Source organism: Maudiozyma barnettii (assembly GCF_903064755.1).
Source record: "Maudiozyma barnettii strain CLIB 1767 genome assembly, contig: KABA2_09, whole genome shotgun sequence".
Classification (NCBI taxonomy): Eukaryota; Fungi; Ascomycota; class Saccharomycetes; order Saccharomycetales; family Saccharomycetaceae; genus Maudiozyma; species Maudiozyma barnettii.
In genome coordinates, this window is record NW_024545246.1 from 413,625 (window position 1) to 428,613 (window position 14,989).

The 14,989-nt window shown below is 34.5% G+C and overlaps 5 protein-coding genes across 5 annotated transcripts; 2 read left to right on the plus strand and 3 right to left on the minus strand.

The window, feature by feature from the left end:
• Positions 1-185: 185 nt before the first annotated feature.
• Positions 186-1,847, minus strand: PHD1 (Phd1p; the record flags this gene model as incomplete). Its single annotated transcript, XM_041552328.1, has 1 exon — positions 186-1,847. The coding sequence occupies one exon, from the start codon at positions 1,845-1,847 to the stop codon at positions 186-188; it is 1,662 nt and encodes a 553-aa protein (XP_041408262.1).
• A 5,325-nt stretch (positions 1,848-7,172) lies between these two features.
• Positions 7,173-8,888, plus strand: HSP60 (chaperone ATPase HSP60; the record flags this gene model as incomplete). Its single annotated transcript, XM_041552329.1, has 1 exon — positions 7,173-8,888. The coding sequence occupies one exon, from the start codon at positions 7,173-7,175 to the stop codon at positions 8,886-8,888; it is 1,716 nt and encodes a 571-aa protein (XP_041408263.1).
• Positions 8,889-9,191: 303 nt separating this feature from the next.
• Positions 9,192-10,787, minus strand: PRI2 (DNA primase subunit PRI2; the record flags this gene model as incomplete). The annotated part of the gene is made up of 1 exon (XM_041552330.1): positions 9,192-10,787. The coding sequence occupies one exon, from the start codon at positions 10,785-10,787 to the stop codon at positions 9,192-9,194; it is 1,596 nt and encodes a 531-aa protein (XP_041408264.1).
• Positions 10,788-12,041: 1,254 nt separating this feature from the next.
• Positions 12,042-13,394, plus strand: DCW1 (putative mannan endo-1,6-alpha-mannosidase; the record flags this gene model as incomplete). Its single annotated transcript, XM_041552331.1, has 1 exon — positions 12,042-13,394. One exon carries the CDS (start codon positions 12,042-12,044, stop codon positions 13,392-13,394), a length of 1,353 nt encoding a protein of 450 aa, XP_041408265.1.
• A 187-nt stretch (positions 13,395-13,581) lies between these two features.
• ANR2 (Anr2p) lies at positions 13,582-14,871 on the minus strand (the record flags this gene model as incomplete). The annotated part of the gene is made up of 1 exon (XM_041552332.1): positions 13,582-14,871. The coding sequence occupies one exon, from the start codon at positions 14,869-14,871 to the stop codon at positions 13,582-13,584; it is 1,290 nt and encodes a 429-aa protein (XP_041408266.1).
• Between the last annotated feature and the right edge of the window lie 118 nt (positions 14,872-14,989).

A 14,989-nucleotide genomic window follows, 5' to 3' on the forward strand; every position in this document is an offset into this window, starting at 1 on the left:
AGTGGCAAGAAGTGCAATAACATAATCATCATCATCATCATAATCGTATGGAATGTCGAAATAAAGATATATATATATAAGCTTGTTCTATAATATGTAATGCATAATTAGATCTATATTTTGTGTATGTCTCTAATGAGAAAAAAGAACATGTGTATATATTAAGTACTCACAATTGATTTTACTCAATTTAAAATGCTCGCCACAGGAGAGCTTCCATGTTCTTTACGGGATGCAGTGTTTGGTTTAGTCTCCTCAGTGACTTTATCTGTTAATATACGCAACGAATCACTTGAAACTACGCTTTCTACCAATGATGGTAATTTTGATGTTTCGCTTTTCTGCCCAACATTTTCCTTTGATTCACCAACAGGACTTGTTGACTTGGCAGGTATACTATCGGAAGTAACCATTGATGCAATCGATGGACTCTTATCTTGAAGAGCACCGACAGGTGTCGTACTTGATTGAGTGGTAGATTCCTTTTCATCTGAGAGAATAACTTTCTCCTTGTTTTCATTCCCAACTAGACTTGTTATGCTTATCTGCTTTAGTTGTGAACCCGAAGATGGAGAGCCGTTAACTGATGTCTCCTTTGTAGAAGTCTCTGTAGATTTATTCTCTGCATTGCTTGGCGACACATTAGCAGAGGTCATAGCAGACCCGGTTATCACCGACGCAGATAACTGTTGTTGCTGTAGTTGTGGCGGAGGTGGAGGCGTTTCAATAGATGTCATGACAGGTAATTGTGGTGTGTATTGCGTTGGGTGTAAAGGTATTTGAGTTAATTGTGTAAGAGACTGGATTGGTTGTACTGGTACGTCTGCCACTGGTGAAACGTTATAACTGTTTCCAACCACTGGTGTTGTATTTTGCGATACTTGTTGTGAATTTATCTCAACTTGCGAACCATCTGCCATGGAACTTTGTTTTAAGAAAGATTTTATATCTTTAACGAATAACGGATATAATAAATCTACAATTTTTTCCTTTTGGGCAATTAAATAAGCTCTTTCAAAGGGAATCCAAACACCTTTTAAATGCATAGATCCAATCTTAACAACATTTCTCGCTTTTTCACCTCTTAATATACCATCTCTTCTACCACGAGTCATCTTAGTTACATTTAGTAGTTTTGTTCCATTAATCATATCATTATCTGCCCTACGGACCACTGACACTCCATTAGCTTCCACTTGATAACAAAGGGTCTTTTCATCTTCCCACATTGTAGTGATCATTCTAGGCTTAGCATATTGTTTTGCATGATAAGAATATGGATATACTTCCATCATAGGAACCATACCATTTGGTGCATATCCCATAGGAGCTTGCATAGGGAAAGTTTTTTGACTAGCCATCACAGGGTTCATCGCATAACCCATCTGTGCTTGTAATTCGTGAGGATCCTGAGAATACATGTACATTGGAGCTTGTTGTTGTGGCTGTTGTTGTTGTGGTTGTTGTTGCGGAGCAGGACCATTAGCAACTTGTGTCATATATGGATATTTCGCCATTGGACCTGGCACGGCCGTTGGTGTTTGAGCCTGTGGATAGTAGTAATAATAATAAGGTTGATTCATCTGCTGCTGCTGCTGCTGCTGCTGCTGCTGCTGCTGTTGTTGTTGTTGTTGCTGTTGAGCTATCTGTTGCTGAGCTATCTGCTGCTGTTGTGCTAGGTGCTGTTGCTGAGTCATTTGTTGCTGTTGAACTATTTGCTGCTGCTGCTGCTGCTGCTGGAATTGCCACTGTTCTGGAGTCATATACTGGTATGGTACACCGGCACCCATTTCTGCTGGCACACCAGCGGGATTCACGTTATGTAAGGAACTGTTATTAGCGTTCATAGTTTTAATCTTTATATTTTTTTTTACTTTTTTAAAAAAATAATAGAAAATGCAATTTGGTTAATTAAAAAAAAATTGGTATTGATATAGTATAATATTACAAAATGTGCTAGTGCAAATGATGATTTGAATAAAGAGAATTAATGATTAATGATGACGATAAGTGGCGATTATCTCGTGTTATAAGTCTAGTATTGATGATCTTGATGATGAAATAATATTTTTCGCTGTATGGCAAAAAATAAACAAACCGTAGATCCAGAGTTTCGTATATATGTATTATATATGTATATATATATATATGGAAATATTTAGTTGAGAGAGAGAGAAAGAAGATGAATGGGCAGTCCTTGGCGTGTTGTATTATTATTATGTAATATGATTATTAAATAATAAGTAAATAAATCCAGTTAATGGAAATTTCAATATTATATAATCTGGATTTTCATTGTGGCTCTGTCTGTCTCCTTTTCGTACAATTATTACTTTTTCTTGTTTTTTGCAGTCTACCTGATTTAAGAGTAAAACTCAGTTTAAGTTCTCTTAAAGAGAGAAAGAACAGAGAGATTTGATGGCTTGGTAAAGCTGAAGGTCAGAAACAATCGGAGTAAGCCGTGAAAAACATGGAGAAAGAACGAGACGTGAATGAGAATGCGAAACTTTAATATAGATTGGTTTTTGCTGCTGCTGGTGTTTGTTACTGTCTTGAGGTTTAGCCCCGTATAGATACACCAAAATGGTGGAAGATACTGTAAAAAGGAAAAGGAATCACGGAGTCGAGGGTAACTGCAAGAGGGAGACGCAGCAGAACGGACAAAGACAAAGTAAAAGCTTATAAATTCAGGACGATATTGAATGTACAACAATTAAGATTAAAGGATATTCTTTTATATGTAGAAGAAAAAACCCGAAGCACAGTAAAAAAGAAAGAAAGAAGAAATGGATAAAGTACTGCGGTCCACCATTTTTAATTTTAATTTTTATTCTGAAGAGACGAAGAGAGAGACTTGGTTACAGCAGTCGGGTCGTAAACAAAAAGTGGGGGGGAGCAGTAAGAAAACAAGAAGGAGGGGGAGACAAAGCGATAAAAAAATAAAAAAATACCTAAAGAGTGATTTGTACCCTTTCAAGCACAAAGAGAGGCAAAGGATGCAAAATGATGCAAAGGACTTGCCAATAGAAATATAAAAATACTATTTATTACTTTTCTGAAAAAGGTTTTACGAAGAATATACGGTAGAGACACCACTGTGAAAAAAGAAGAGGATCCCCCGACGACACAACATATATTCTTTGTTTAGTTTTTTAAGAAACGAACCTGTAAACAAGCCAGAAAAGCCGAGAAAATTCAAGAAACAGACAAACAATAAAAACGCAAAATGCGCAGGGAGTTGCTTATGGAATACTTCGAGTAGAACACGCAGAATGTGCGTTTACGAAAAAATAAAATAGAAAAACACAAATTTGCACAACGACATTTTGCGTGTTTTTCTTAAAGGCCACTCACACACACACACACACACGCAAAAATTATACAAATCTAACAAATATGCGTTTGAGTGTACGTGACTGATAGAAAGAAGAAAAAACAAGGGACAATCCCGCAGCAGTTGAACTCAGTTGCGGATCTAATAGCCGATCGTTCAATCGATCAAGAAATACCGTGGATGGAACAGAGTTTCTACGTTGTTTTCTCAGAAAGTAAATTGTAATTGAACTTTTTTTTTTTACCAGCTTGTCTTATTCAAATTATAACAAATGAATGGTGATGACAAATTTTCATAAAAAACGTAAAATAGGATTCTTATATTACGCAAATTTGTTCTGAAGAAGCATAGATGTGCGAATATCATTTGCTGTTTAATTCTAACGTATTTACCATCTTTCTTCAAAATAAACAATAGATCGACAAAAAGAACCAAAAAAAGCCAGAGAAGAATACGTGCAAGAAAACATAAAATCTAGTCTTGTCTTGTGGGATGGGATGGGATGCATTCTGTAGTGATGTCTTTTTCTATTACTCTTTACGGCTAACGCCTTTTTTTGAGGCCCGAAACAAAACAAAACAAAATTTATTATACTGAAAATGTTTAAAATGTTTAAAATATGCGTACTTCTGCGTTTGTGATAGGCAGATAATGCGCGAGCTATGGTTCTTTTCCTGAATAAGGAGGACATTTCATGCAGTACAAGAATCGTAGCAAAAGTTACAAAATATAATTAAATTTTTCTATTTTTTGAAGACAGCGAAAAGTTTTTCTGTCTATTTTGTGAAAAACCGGTTTTTCAAAATATCATACACGTTGTCTCGACGGAGGAGTACTTCCCCAGTATTTTCTTCCTTTAAACAATTAGCGTTACTATTAAGAATAACAATAAATTTGCATCCCACGGAAGATTGATTCGAACCGTACAAATCTGTTACTTCTTGTAAATCAAATTTGCTACTTTCACTTCACGTAAACTTTTATAAGATTATAACTTCTAGTATCAGTAGTAATTACTTCTCTCTACAAAGATGGCAAACACTACATTCTGTAATATATATCTATTTCTAAGATAGTTGGAGAATATACAATATGACTTTCGATGGTAGTAAAAAATTCAAAAAACTCCAAATAAAAAAAATTCTCATTTGCTAATATCATTATTAATAAAGACAATGTATATATGTACATAATTAAGTTAAACCCTAACCATCTCTATACACCTTGATAATCCTCTTTTGAGATACAATTGCATTTAATCTGCGTAAATATGTTGTACGGTAATTAAGTAGTTCATAACAGAAATATATGAATAAATGAAGTAAGCAGAAACTGATACGCAAGTTTTGATTATTCACACAGAAATAGTTGTACAACATAATATTACATACTTCTTTCATCTATATTTATGTCGAAAACGTCTCCTTTTCCAATGGTTGCCTGTTTCATTCCCTCTGTATTCTTCTGTATCCCCAATACTATTACAGAACACATCACAAATATAGTTATATAATGTATTTCTTTTTTCGTTCTCTACTTAATTATCCTGGCTCGCTTTTCTCTCTCTCACTCTGCTTTAATAGGATTAAACTAATAGTTTTATAAGAAATGCACTAGGAATATATAATAACTTGTACGTCATCTTTATATATCTAATTACTCTATTTGCAAGTATTAATGTTAGGTTGGCTTCTTTTCTTCTTTCTCGTCGTTAGCCAGCAATGAATGATGCAAAATAAAAAAAAGCTTTTTTACACGTAGAACTATAAACATATAACAAATCAACATATCTAATGTGCGTCACATACATCCCTCTCACATCTCTTGATGCAACAACTAACACTTGATATGTTTTATTTATTCATTTTTATTGTACTTTGGAAAGATGAATAATTCAACATATTAAGTATTACAATAAGAAAAACAAATATTAGTATATTGAGTTAATTTTATAAATACCTATTCGTCAAACAGGTGAAACAAAAGAAAACTATAAATAACTATTACATCATGCCGTTATCAATAAACGACTATGTCCTCCCGCAATATTGCTTTAATTGTATTTTCTTTTATCCCTCTTAAAATAAAATATGTTTGCTTTTTTGTTTTTTTTTGCACTACTGATTCACATACTTGTACGTCTAATTGTCTTGTTCCTATTAAAAATTCTCGTTCTCCTTTTAATTGACGTACATATTAAAGGAACGAAGGAAAGATATATACTCACGTTTTAGACATCACACATAAACAGTTTACATAGAAAATACAATACGAAAAGAGATCGTTCTTTCCCTGAATTATCAAAGCAAGCAGAAGCAAAGTATACACATTTACATTAAACCATTGGGAACAATTCGGTACGATATTGTTCTCTTGCTAAAAATAATGAAAGCTACTAACTAATATATATTTTGATCCCTCATCAGTAAGAGAGAGGAACCCCCCATTGAACGAAATATATATAAAATATAAGCATGTTCATAATCGGCGTTTGTATTCATTTTCCTGTTTATGTACATCATTTTATCTACTGGTTTCTTGTTGAACTTGTCAAAATACATATATAAAAGAAGAGGTTCAATATCCGGTTGTTTGGAAGTTTTTATACTTTTTCACTTTTCTCCTGCTAAAATACACCGCACGGATGTTTTTTAACATCATTATGAAAATAAAATAAAACGGAAAATGATAATCCTCTCCTAATCACCTATGTATAAAATTCTAAAAATATTTAATTTTATAACTACAATAAACTTTTAAGATTTATTAAACTTATTCCTTATTTGACCATATGATATTAAGAAAATCGAATTAAATACCCTCTTTTGGGGAGTTTACGTGAGAGGAGAAAATCGGATTTTCACTCGATGTCTGACAATGAAATGTGACGTAAAAATATGAATACAATAGGAAACAGTTACCTTACATGACTGACAGTTGTTATTGTTGTTGTAAACTTCACAGCAAATATATTGTCTTGTTAGTTGTATTATTCTAATTATATTAAATACCAATCTCTGGCAGAGGTGAATTCTTTGTTTAGTGCGATCGTCAATTAGAACAGATCGTTCACTCTTGATATCAGACCATAAGATATGAATATATATATCTTTGAGATAAGTAATTGCAACTGTTAATTGATGGTTGATATTTTAAAACCTAGATGATGTTACAGTATCATATAACTGAGAGAGCAATACCATAGGCAAATCTTAGAGATGACAATCAATCATAACAATTTTGCCGATAGCAGTCAGATATCTTATTTCTGATTCTACAAAAAATATGGTATATAGGCAAAAACAACAACATACCACGGAGTATATACTTCATATTGATGAACTTTTTTTTAGTAAAGTGTTTGACATATATCAACCAAGAAACATTGTAGAAACATTGATTTAAATCTCAATTGACATGAACAACTGCAATTTTATATGAAATCAACTCCCCATCTTGGCTTACCAGAGAAGCAAAAGATGTATATATATGCTCTTAGGGTTTCTCCATTTTATTGAACCCTATATCAATCATGTTATACGATACGCAGCTAGCTATCACTTGCAACGAGGAAGTCGTTCTTCAGTAATTTTATGTTTTTCGAAACCTTTGACGGCAATTTCCGGTGGCAAATAGAAATTTAACAAAAAATTAAAGGATTTTGATTTGCTTGGAGGTTGATTAAACAGTCATTCAGGGAATCCTTAAAATATTTTAGTTTGTTAAATTTAACCTCTATCTCTGTTATTAGTAGTGTCTATGTTACATTAGAATAACTATTCTATTATCGAATTTAACTTTCAGATATCGATACAATAAAACAAACAAACAAACAAACATGCTAAGATCATCTATTGTTCGTTCTCGTTCTTCTATTAGACCTATCGTACGTCGTTCTTACTCCAACTTCAAGGAAATTAAGTTTGGTGTTGAAGGTAGAGCCGCTTTGCTAAGAGGTGTTGAAACCCTTGCTGATGCCGTTTCTGCTACTTTAGGTCCAAAGGGTAGAAATGTTCTAATTGAACAACCTTTTGGTGCTCCAAAGATCACCAAGGATGGTGTTACTGTTGCAAAGGCCATCGTCCTAGAAGATAAGTTCGAAAACATGGGTGCCAAACTATTACAAGAAGTTGCATCAAAGACTAATGAAGCTGCTGGTGATGGTACTACTTCTGCCACTGTTTTAGGTAGAGCTATCTTTACTGAATCTGTTAAGAATGTCGCCGCTGGTTGCAACCCAATGGATCTAAGAAGAGGTTCTCAATTAGCTGTCCAAAAAGTTATTGACTTCTTAAGTGCTAATAGAAAAGAAATTACAACTTCTGCTGAAATTGCACAAGTTGCTACAATTTCTGCCAATGGTGATTCCCATGTTGGTAAATTATTGGCTTCCGCAATGGAAAAGGTAGGAAAAGAAGGTGTCATTACCATTAGAGAAGGTAGAACTCTGGAAGATGAATTAGAGGTCACAGAAGGTATGAGATTTGACCGTGGTTTTATCTCTCCTTACTTTATCACTGATGCCAAGTCTGGTAAAGTTGAATTTGAAAAGCCTTTGTTATTATTAAGTGAAAAGAAGATATCCTCTATTCAAGATATCTTACCTGCTTTGGAATTATCCAACCAAAACAGAAGACCATTATTAATCATTGCCGAAGATATTGATGGTGAAGCCTTGGCTGCTTGTATCTTGAATAAACTAAGAGGTCAAGTTAAGGTTTGTGCTGTTAAGGCTCCAGGTTTCGGTGATAACAGAAAGAACACTCTTGGTGATATTGCTGTGTTGACTGGTTCTACAGTATTCACTGAAGAATTGGACTTGAAACCAGAACAATGTACCATTGAACATCTAGGTTCATGTGACTCCATTACTATCACCAAAGAAGATACTGTTGTTCTAAACGGTAATGGTTCCAAGAGCTCCATCACTGAAAGAATTGAACAGATTAAGAATTCTATCGATGTCACCACTACAAACTCTTATGAAAAGGAGAAATTACAAGAACGTCTAGCTAAATTATCTGGTGGTGTTGCCGTTGTTCGTGTAGGTGGTTCTTCCGAAGTTGAAGTAGGAGAAAAGAAGGATCGTTATGATGATGCTCTAAATGCTACTAGAGCTGCTGTTGAACAAGGTATTCTACCAGGTGGTGGTACTGCTCTAGCCAAGGCATCTAGAATCCTAGATGACGTTGAAGTCGATAACTTTGACCAAAAACTAGGTGTCGATATTATTAGAAAGGCTATCACTAGACCAGCTAAGCAAATTATTGAAAATGCTGGTGAAGAAGGTTCCGTCATTGTCGGTAAGTTAATTGACGAATTTGGTGAAGACTTTGCCAAGGGTTATGATGCTGCTAAGGGTGAATATACCGATATGCTAGCTGCTGGTATCATTGATCCATTCAAGGTGGTAAAGTCTGGTCTAGTTGACGCTTCTGGTGTTGCTTCTCTATTAGCTACTACGGAAGTTGCTATTGTTGATGCTCCACAACCAGCCGGCCCAGTCGGTGGTGGTGCTCCAGGTGGTATGCCAGGTATGCCAGGTATGATGTAAGAACCGAAGTAACGAAATCATTCTAACTCTCGTTTTTTTTATCTAATTCAAGAACATCATCCATTCGTCATAATTACGTTAGTATTCAGGCAACTATACCCCCAGGAAACTGCGCAACAATAAAAGTGTTAGTCGTTTCAAGATAAAAGAATATTTGAAAACTTGTAAATATATATATAGTCATGTATAAATAATCTTATATATGAGAACTACACTTTGAAAATAAACAAAAAACTATATGCTTTACTAATATGGAAAGGTTGTGGAGGGTATTAATTTCTATATGGACTATGTAAAGTTTGGTTAATTTACAACTGTTCCTTTAATTTTCTCTTCGATCTCTATCTTTTTTTTCTCCAATTGCCTTGATCTTTCAAAGTAAAGGTTTGGATGTGCGATCAATGTCTGGTCATTAATTTCTGGATCATTACCATTGAAGTCATGTGTAAATTCAAACACTTTAGTATTTGCTGTTGTGTATTCACCTTTATTACAGGAGTCTAGTACACTACCGATTTGTGCTGGAGTTAGATTCATCTTTTGTAATTCAGAAGTCATTTTTTCGGAACTAAAATCTCTAAAAGGACATCCGTGGTAATCACCTCTGCCAGGTCTTGGTTTCGACAAAATGGTACGACAATCCCAGGGTTTATAATTAATTCTATTACCCTCTAGACCATAGTTATGTCTGAAATTATATCTATATTCTTTATTGAATTTTTCCGTTGTCATATGTCCACCATCTGTAAATGCCTTGGCAAAAAATTTCAATGATTCATCTGCAGTTAATCCAATACCTTTCAAAAACAAACTTAATTGTTGTCTACCATTGTATCTTAAATGATGATTAAGTTTAAGTCCCTCCATTAAATGTTTCACCGAAAGTGGATAATGTTTCATAATCTCTGGAGACCAAACCGATTCGGCATTAATTTCATTATCTGAGTTTTCACCATATTGACCATTATTTTGATCGAAGTCGGTAACTGTGTAACCGGATGAAAGATGTGTTAAAATTGGTAAAAGTCTATCGTCCTCATTTAATCTAGGCATATATTGAAAAGTCTTTATCAAGGAATTGCTGATATTATTGGAGAACTCAGACGCTAATAAGTTCAATTGTTGAAATTGTGGTAAATATGCGTACCCATTATTTATAAACACTTGACGATTCCCGACTAATTCAATAACATTTTCAAATGGTAGTTTAATATACCTTTCACGTGCAAAATAAGCTTTACGTTGTTGTTCATCGGTTAAATTCAGTTGGAATTGCAATAAAGGTGATGCTGTCTGATATAACTGTTGAGATAATTGATTCTTTTCTTCATCAGAGATAAATTGAAGTAATGGCAAATTCAATGATTGGACAAATTTAGTCTGGTCAACTGCTGTCAGCATATTAAATCTGATCTTAAATAATAAAGTTTCAGATCTGATAAAACTTTCTCTTAATTCCTTTGTACGACAGAAACACAATCTTAGAATATAATGAGAATAATAATCTTTCTTCTTCTCTAAAAATGAATCGTTAGCATTTGAAAATGATGCTAACGTAGATGGTAATAGTTTTTGTAATTGAGGTTTAATTATAGTAGCGATTTCTTTGACAGATTTATTTCTCGAAATAGACGATTGAATCTCTTGTAAAATCTTTAATCTGTCAATAGCCCAAGTTTCGAATTCCTCCAATGTAATCTCACCTTGCGGAGGTAATTCATAGAAATTCAACTTCGTCTTACTAATGTTACTGTAAAGTTTCTGTTCATCCAGAGAAAGTGATCCATTAGAAGTAAACCCTGTGATTCCATTTTCCAACTTGATCGAAGTGTTACTATCTTCAAACGAAAGATCGTTATTCCTTCTAGCTGCCAGTCTTCTCTTATTCTGTCTAAACATTTGTTATTATGGAGAGTGTTATTTAACAGTAACCAAATCAGTACTGAACTAGTTGTATATCAAAGTTGCAACTGTTTTTGATGTCTTTTTGGTAAAATGGTTTTTATATCTAATTGTTTACAAATAACGCGTAATTGTATAATCACTATTATTACTAAAGTGTTACGCGATTTCACAAATTTGGCGTCTCTCGAGAAGATCGCTATGAACGAGCGGGTTACAGCTTTCGGAGGTACTTTTGAAGCTTTAAAGGAATATCTAGCCGCTGAAAGAGAGATAAGCCCACTTTCTTATAAAACATCAACTGCGTTTCATTCATATTGTTAAATGAATAAAAGTAAAACTATCATATGCTTTCTTACTACACGAGAAGTGAACAAGCTATTTAAGGCATATAGTTAGGTTGAACATTGCACCATATGTTATGTCCAGAGCAGCAGTGCAACTTTGAAACGTCTAAAGATATAAAAATTCATAAACTGACAATTCTAAATAACATGTTTTGGAATGTGTGATTTTATCTGGTTAATATACTCGGACGTGAGAATGTCCCTCGAACGATGAGGAACGTTTCCAGTGGGATCTTATCCTTCACATTTGTTCTTCCACATCGTTCACATATTTATAACCCATAAACACAACTGGTAAAGCTGACAATTCCATCATTATTATACCTAATTTTCGCTAGCCTCATCATTCGTGGATCCCATTCATGGATCCCATTCATGGATCCCATTCGTGGATTCTATTTTTAGCTGCCAACCTATCTCAATCGTGTGATCTCAGAGGGTTACCCTCACGGACATTTTATGAATTTTCCATTTTTGGAATTTCTAAGCCCTTCTCAATTAATTTTTACAAAAAATTCGTTTGTTACCGGAAAAGAGAGAGAGAACATTGAGAACCTTTCTGAAAATTATGTGAAGTTCGTTCTTACAATTTAGTGAAGCAGGCTAAGTTGCCGGACCTCCTACTAGAAATTATGTATGATTACAATAAAATTGTAAATCAGTTTTAAGAACTAAAGTACTCGAAAGCTAGTTTTTGATCTAAATAGTTCAGATCCTAAGGCATAAATATCATACAAAGTTTGAAGACTCAGCTCAATAAAGAAATCCCTTTTTCATTATACAATAATATAGTGATCTTTTTGAGGAATTTTATTTTTTTAAAGAGAAGTTTATTTGGTATACAAGATTCACTCACATATATTTATTGGATAATATTTTGCAAAGAGATAAGATAAAATAAATTATGGTATCGTTACAGTTTTCGTCGGCATTGTTATGGACGACTCTGTTCCTTACCAGCAAAGTCACTGCTGTGGAACTAGATTTAGACAGTTTTGAATCCCTCGAGAATGCTACCTCGTTGGTTGCATACGGTATGATGGACTATTATACTGGTGACCAATATGGTAAGACCATCGGTATGTTCTCCGATCCATACTATTGGTGGGAAGCTGGTGGTGCGTGGGGTTGTATCTTAGATTACTGGTATTATATGGACAATGACACTTATAACGATAAATTCATGGCAGCTATGTTGCACCAAACTGGTGATAATCACGATTATATTCCATTGAATCAATCCACTACTGAAGGTAATGATGATCAAGCCTTTTGGGGTATTGCTGCCATGACTGCAGCAGAAAGAAATTTTACTAACCCACCTGAAGGGAGTCCTCAATGGCTATATTTAGCGCAAGCTGTTTTCAACACTATGGCTTTGCGTTGGGACGCAGACACATGTGGTGGTGGTCTAAGATGGCAAATTTTCGTTTGGAATTCTGGTTATGATTATAAGAATTCTGTCTCTAATGGTGCTTTATTCCACATGGCTGCTAGATTAGCTAGATATACAGGTAATTCAAGTTACACAGATTGGGCTGAAAAGGTTTATGACTGGATGTGGGACGTTAATGTTATCTCTCATGGTGACTATATGTTTGTCTATGATGGTGTTAGTGTTAACAATTGTTCTCAGGTGACTCCTTATCAATGGACTTATAATCAAGGTCTATTACTTGCAGGTTGTGCTTATCTGTATAATTTTACTGGTAATGATACATGGCATCAAAGAACTTTGAAGCTATTAAATTCTTCTTCTGTGTTTTTTAACAATAGTATATTATATGAAGCTGCCTGTCAGCCAAGAGACACCTGTAATACAGATCAACGTTCTTTCAAAGCTTATTTCTCACGTTTCCTTGGTGCTACTGCTCAATTGGTCCCTGAAAGTAGAAAGCAAATTATGGAATGGATCAACACATCAGCTGTTGGTGCTGCCCAGGCTTGTTCAGGTGGTACTGATGGTCACACTTGTGGTACCAATTGGTTCGCTGATGGTTGGGATGGTAAGTATGGTCTAGGTGAACAAATGGCTGCTCTTGAAATTATGGTAAACACTAGGGCTCTACATAAGCCCGCTCCATATACAGCACAGGATGGTGGTTCTTCACAGGGTGATGGTGCTGCTGGTACAGAGGCCCATGCCACGAATTTGAATCCTTTGAATATTACTGCTGGTTCTAGAGCTGCCGCTGGTATTATCACTGCAGTTATCGGTATCTCTATTGTGGCATGTGCTTTATGGTTAGTCTTTTAATAGACTTTGAACTATGATGAGTTTCTCTGGGTTTTTTTAGCCTAGATCATTTTGTAAACTACTAAAATCCATTGCACGTACAAACCATTTCATTTATTATATATATCTATATTTAATACATAACTATTACATAAGTTCCTGAATCCTTTTTTTTCTAAATTATGGAACAATAGTATGATAAAGACGATTATAACAAACGCCAATAGTTTGAAGAACTTACTGTGATTGATTTTTGGAACCATCTTAGAGCTAACAGCTCCACAAAACGATAGTCTTGATAACTGAAACAGTCAAGTTCTAATGGAAGAAGATCAGAAGGGGAGAGTATATGTTCTCCATTTGATAGAAGAAGTTTTAAATTCTGGTACAGCAATTTTGTCTTTTCTTCAAAATATTCTAAGATATGGTTTGTTCCATCTAGTTCAACAGGGCTTCCTCTTAACATCATGGCGTGATAATAACTTGGTTTGATAGTTCCTGCAGTTAACCAGTAGTAGAAATTATCAATTAGGAATTGCAACCATGAGAGTGGTTCTGTCTGGATATGCATTTGTGTGGACAATTTAATTTGTCCATTAAAGAAAAATGTAAAAGTCTCTAAATCGTGGGGTGTTGCCTTTATATCGTTACCTTTATTATCTTGTATCGATATTGGGAAGCTTGGTTGTATCATGTCTTCCAGGGATCCTATGGCTGGTAATCGTATAACAATATCATAGATTTCCTCTCGGTATACAAGTACTTCATCACTGGTGCATGCGATATATCCTCTGTCACTATCGATTAAATGATCAATATCGATAGTTCCTATCGTGTAAAGTAATTCTTGGGGAGTAAGAGAATTTGTAGAAGTACAACAGTCGGACAGTTTTGAAATACAAAGTGCTAATGAGTTACACATGTCAAACGAGCCACCAGCTGGATTTAAAATAATGATCCTTTTATTTACAAGACATGACTTCCATACAGTAAATATCAAAGGACCAAATTTTGTAATCCAAAATGGGAGATATTCGATCATTTTCTTTCTGGTCAGTCGGTTATTCGTTGGTATATGACGATTAGCATAGAATTGTGAAAAGGTATCAAAATTGTTAGTTTGTAACCAATCATTCAATAAATATTCGAGATCAGCCACATATTTATCGATCTCTATCTCATTTGCCTCTATAATAAATCCTAATGAATACATTTTCACTTGGCTCCTATCAATCTGACCATTTTCTCTTATATCTTGATCAAAGCTATTCTGACAGAAATAACTAATACCATGGTAACTTTTTGTTGGATGTTTTTCATCTATAACCATGAAGTTTACCACATCATCGCTGGATTCATGGATTCCTGACGGTAAAGCCTTGAATTCAAGGTTCCTAAAATTATTGCAATCTTTTTGCCATACTATGACATTCCCTTTCTTCATATCAAATTGGGATAAAAACATCCCCACTATTGAGGAGCTATTGTGAGATGACATCCTACTTTGGATAGTTGGTGGTCTGTGTGTTTATTTTTTTTTTTTGATTTCATGCTGTTTGGTTAGTTCTTGTTACCTTTATAAATAACACTTTTTAAGGCTTATAGGATTTATTTCG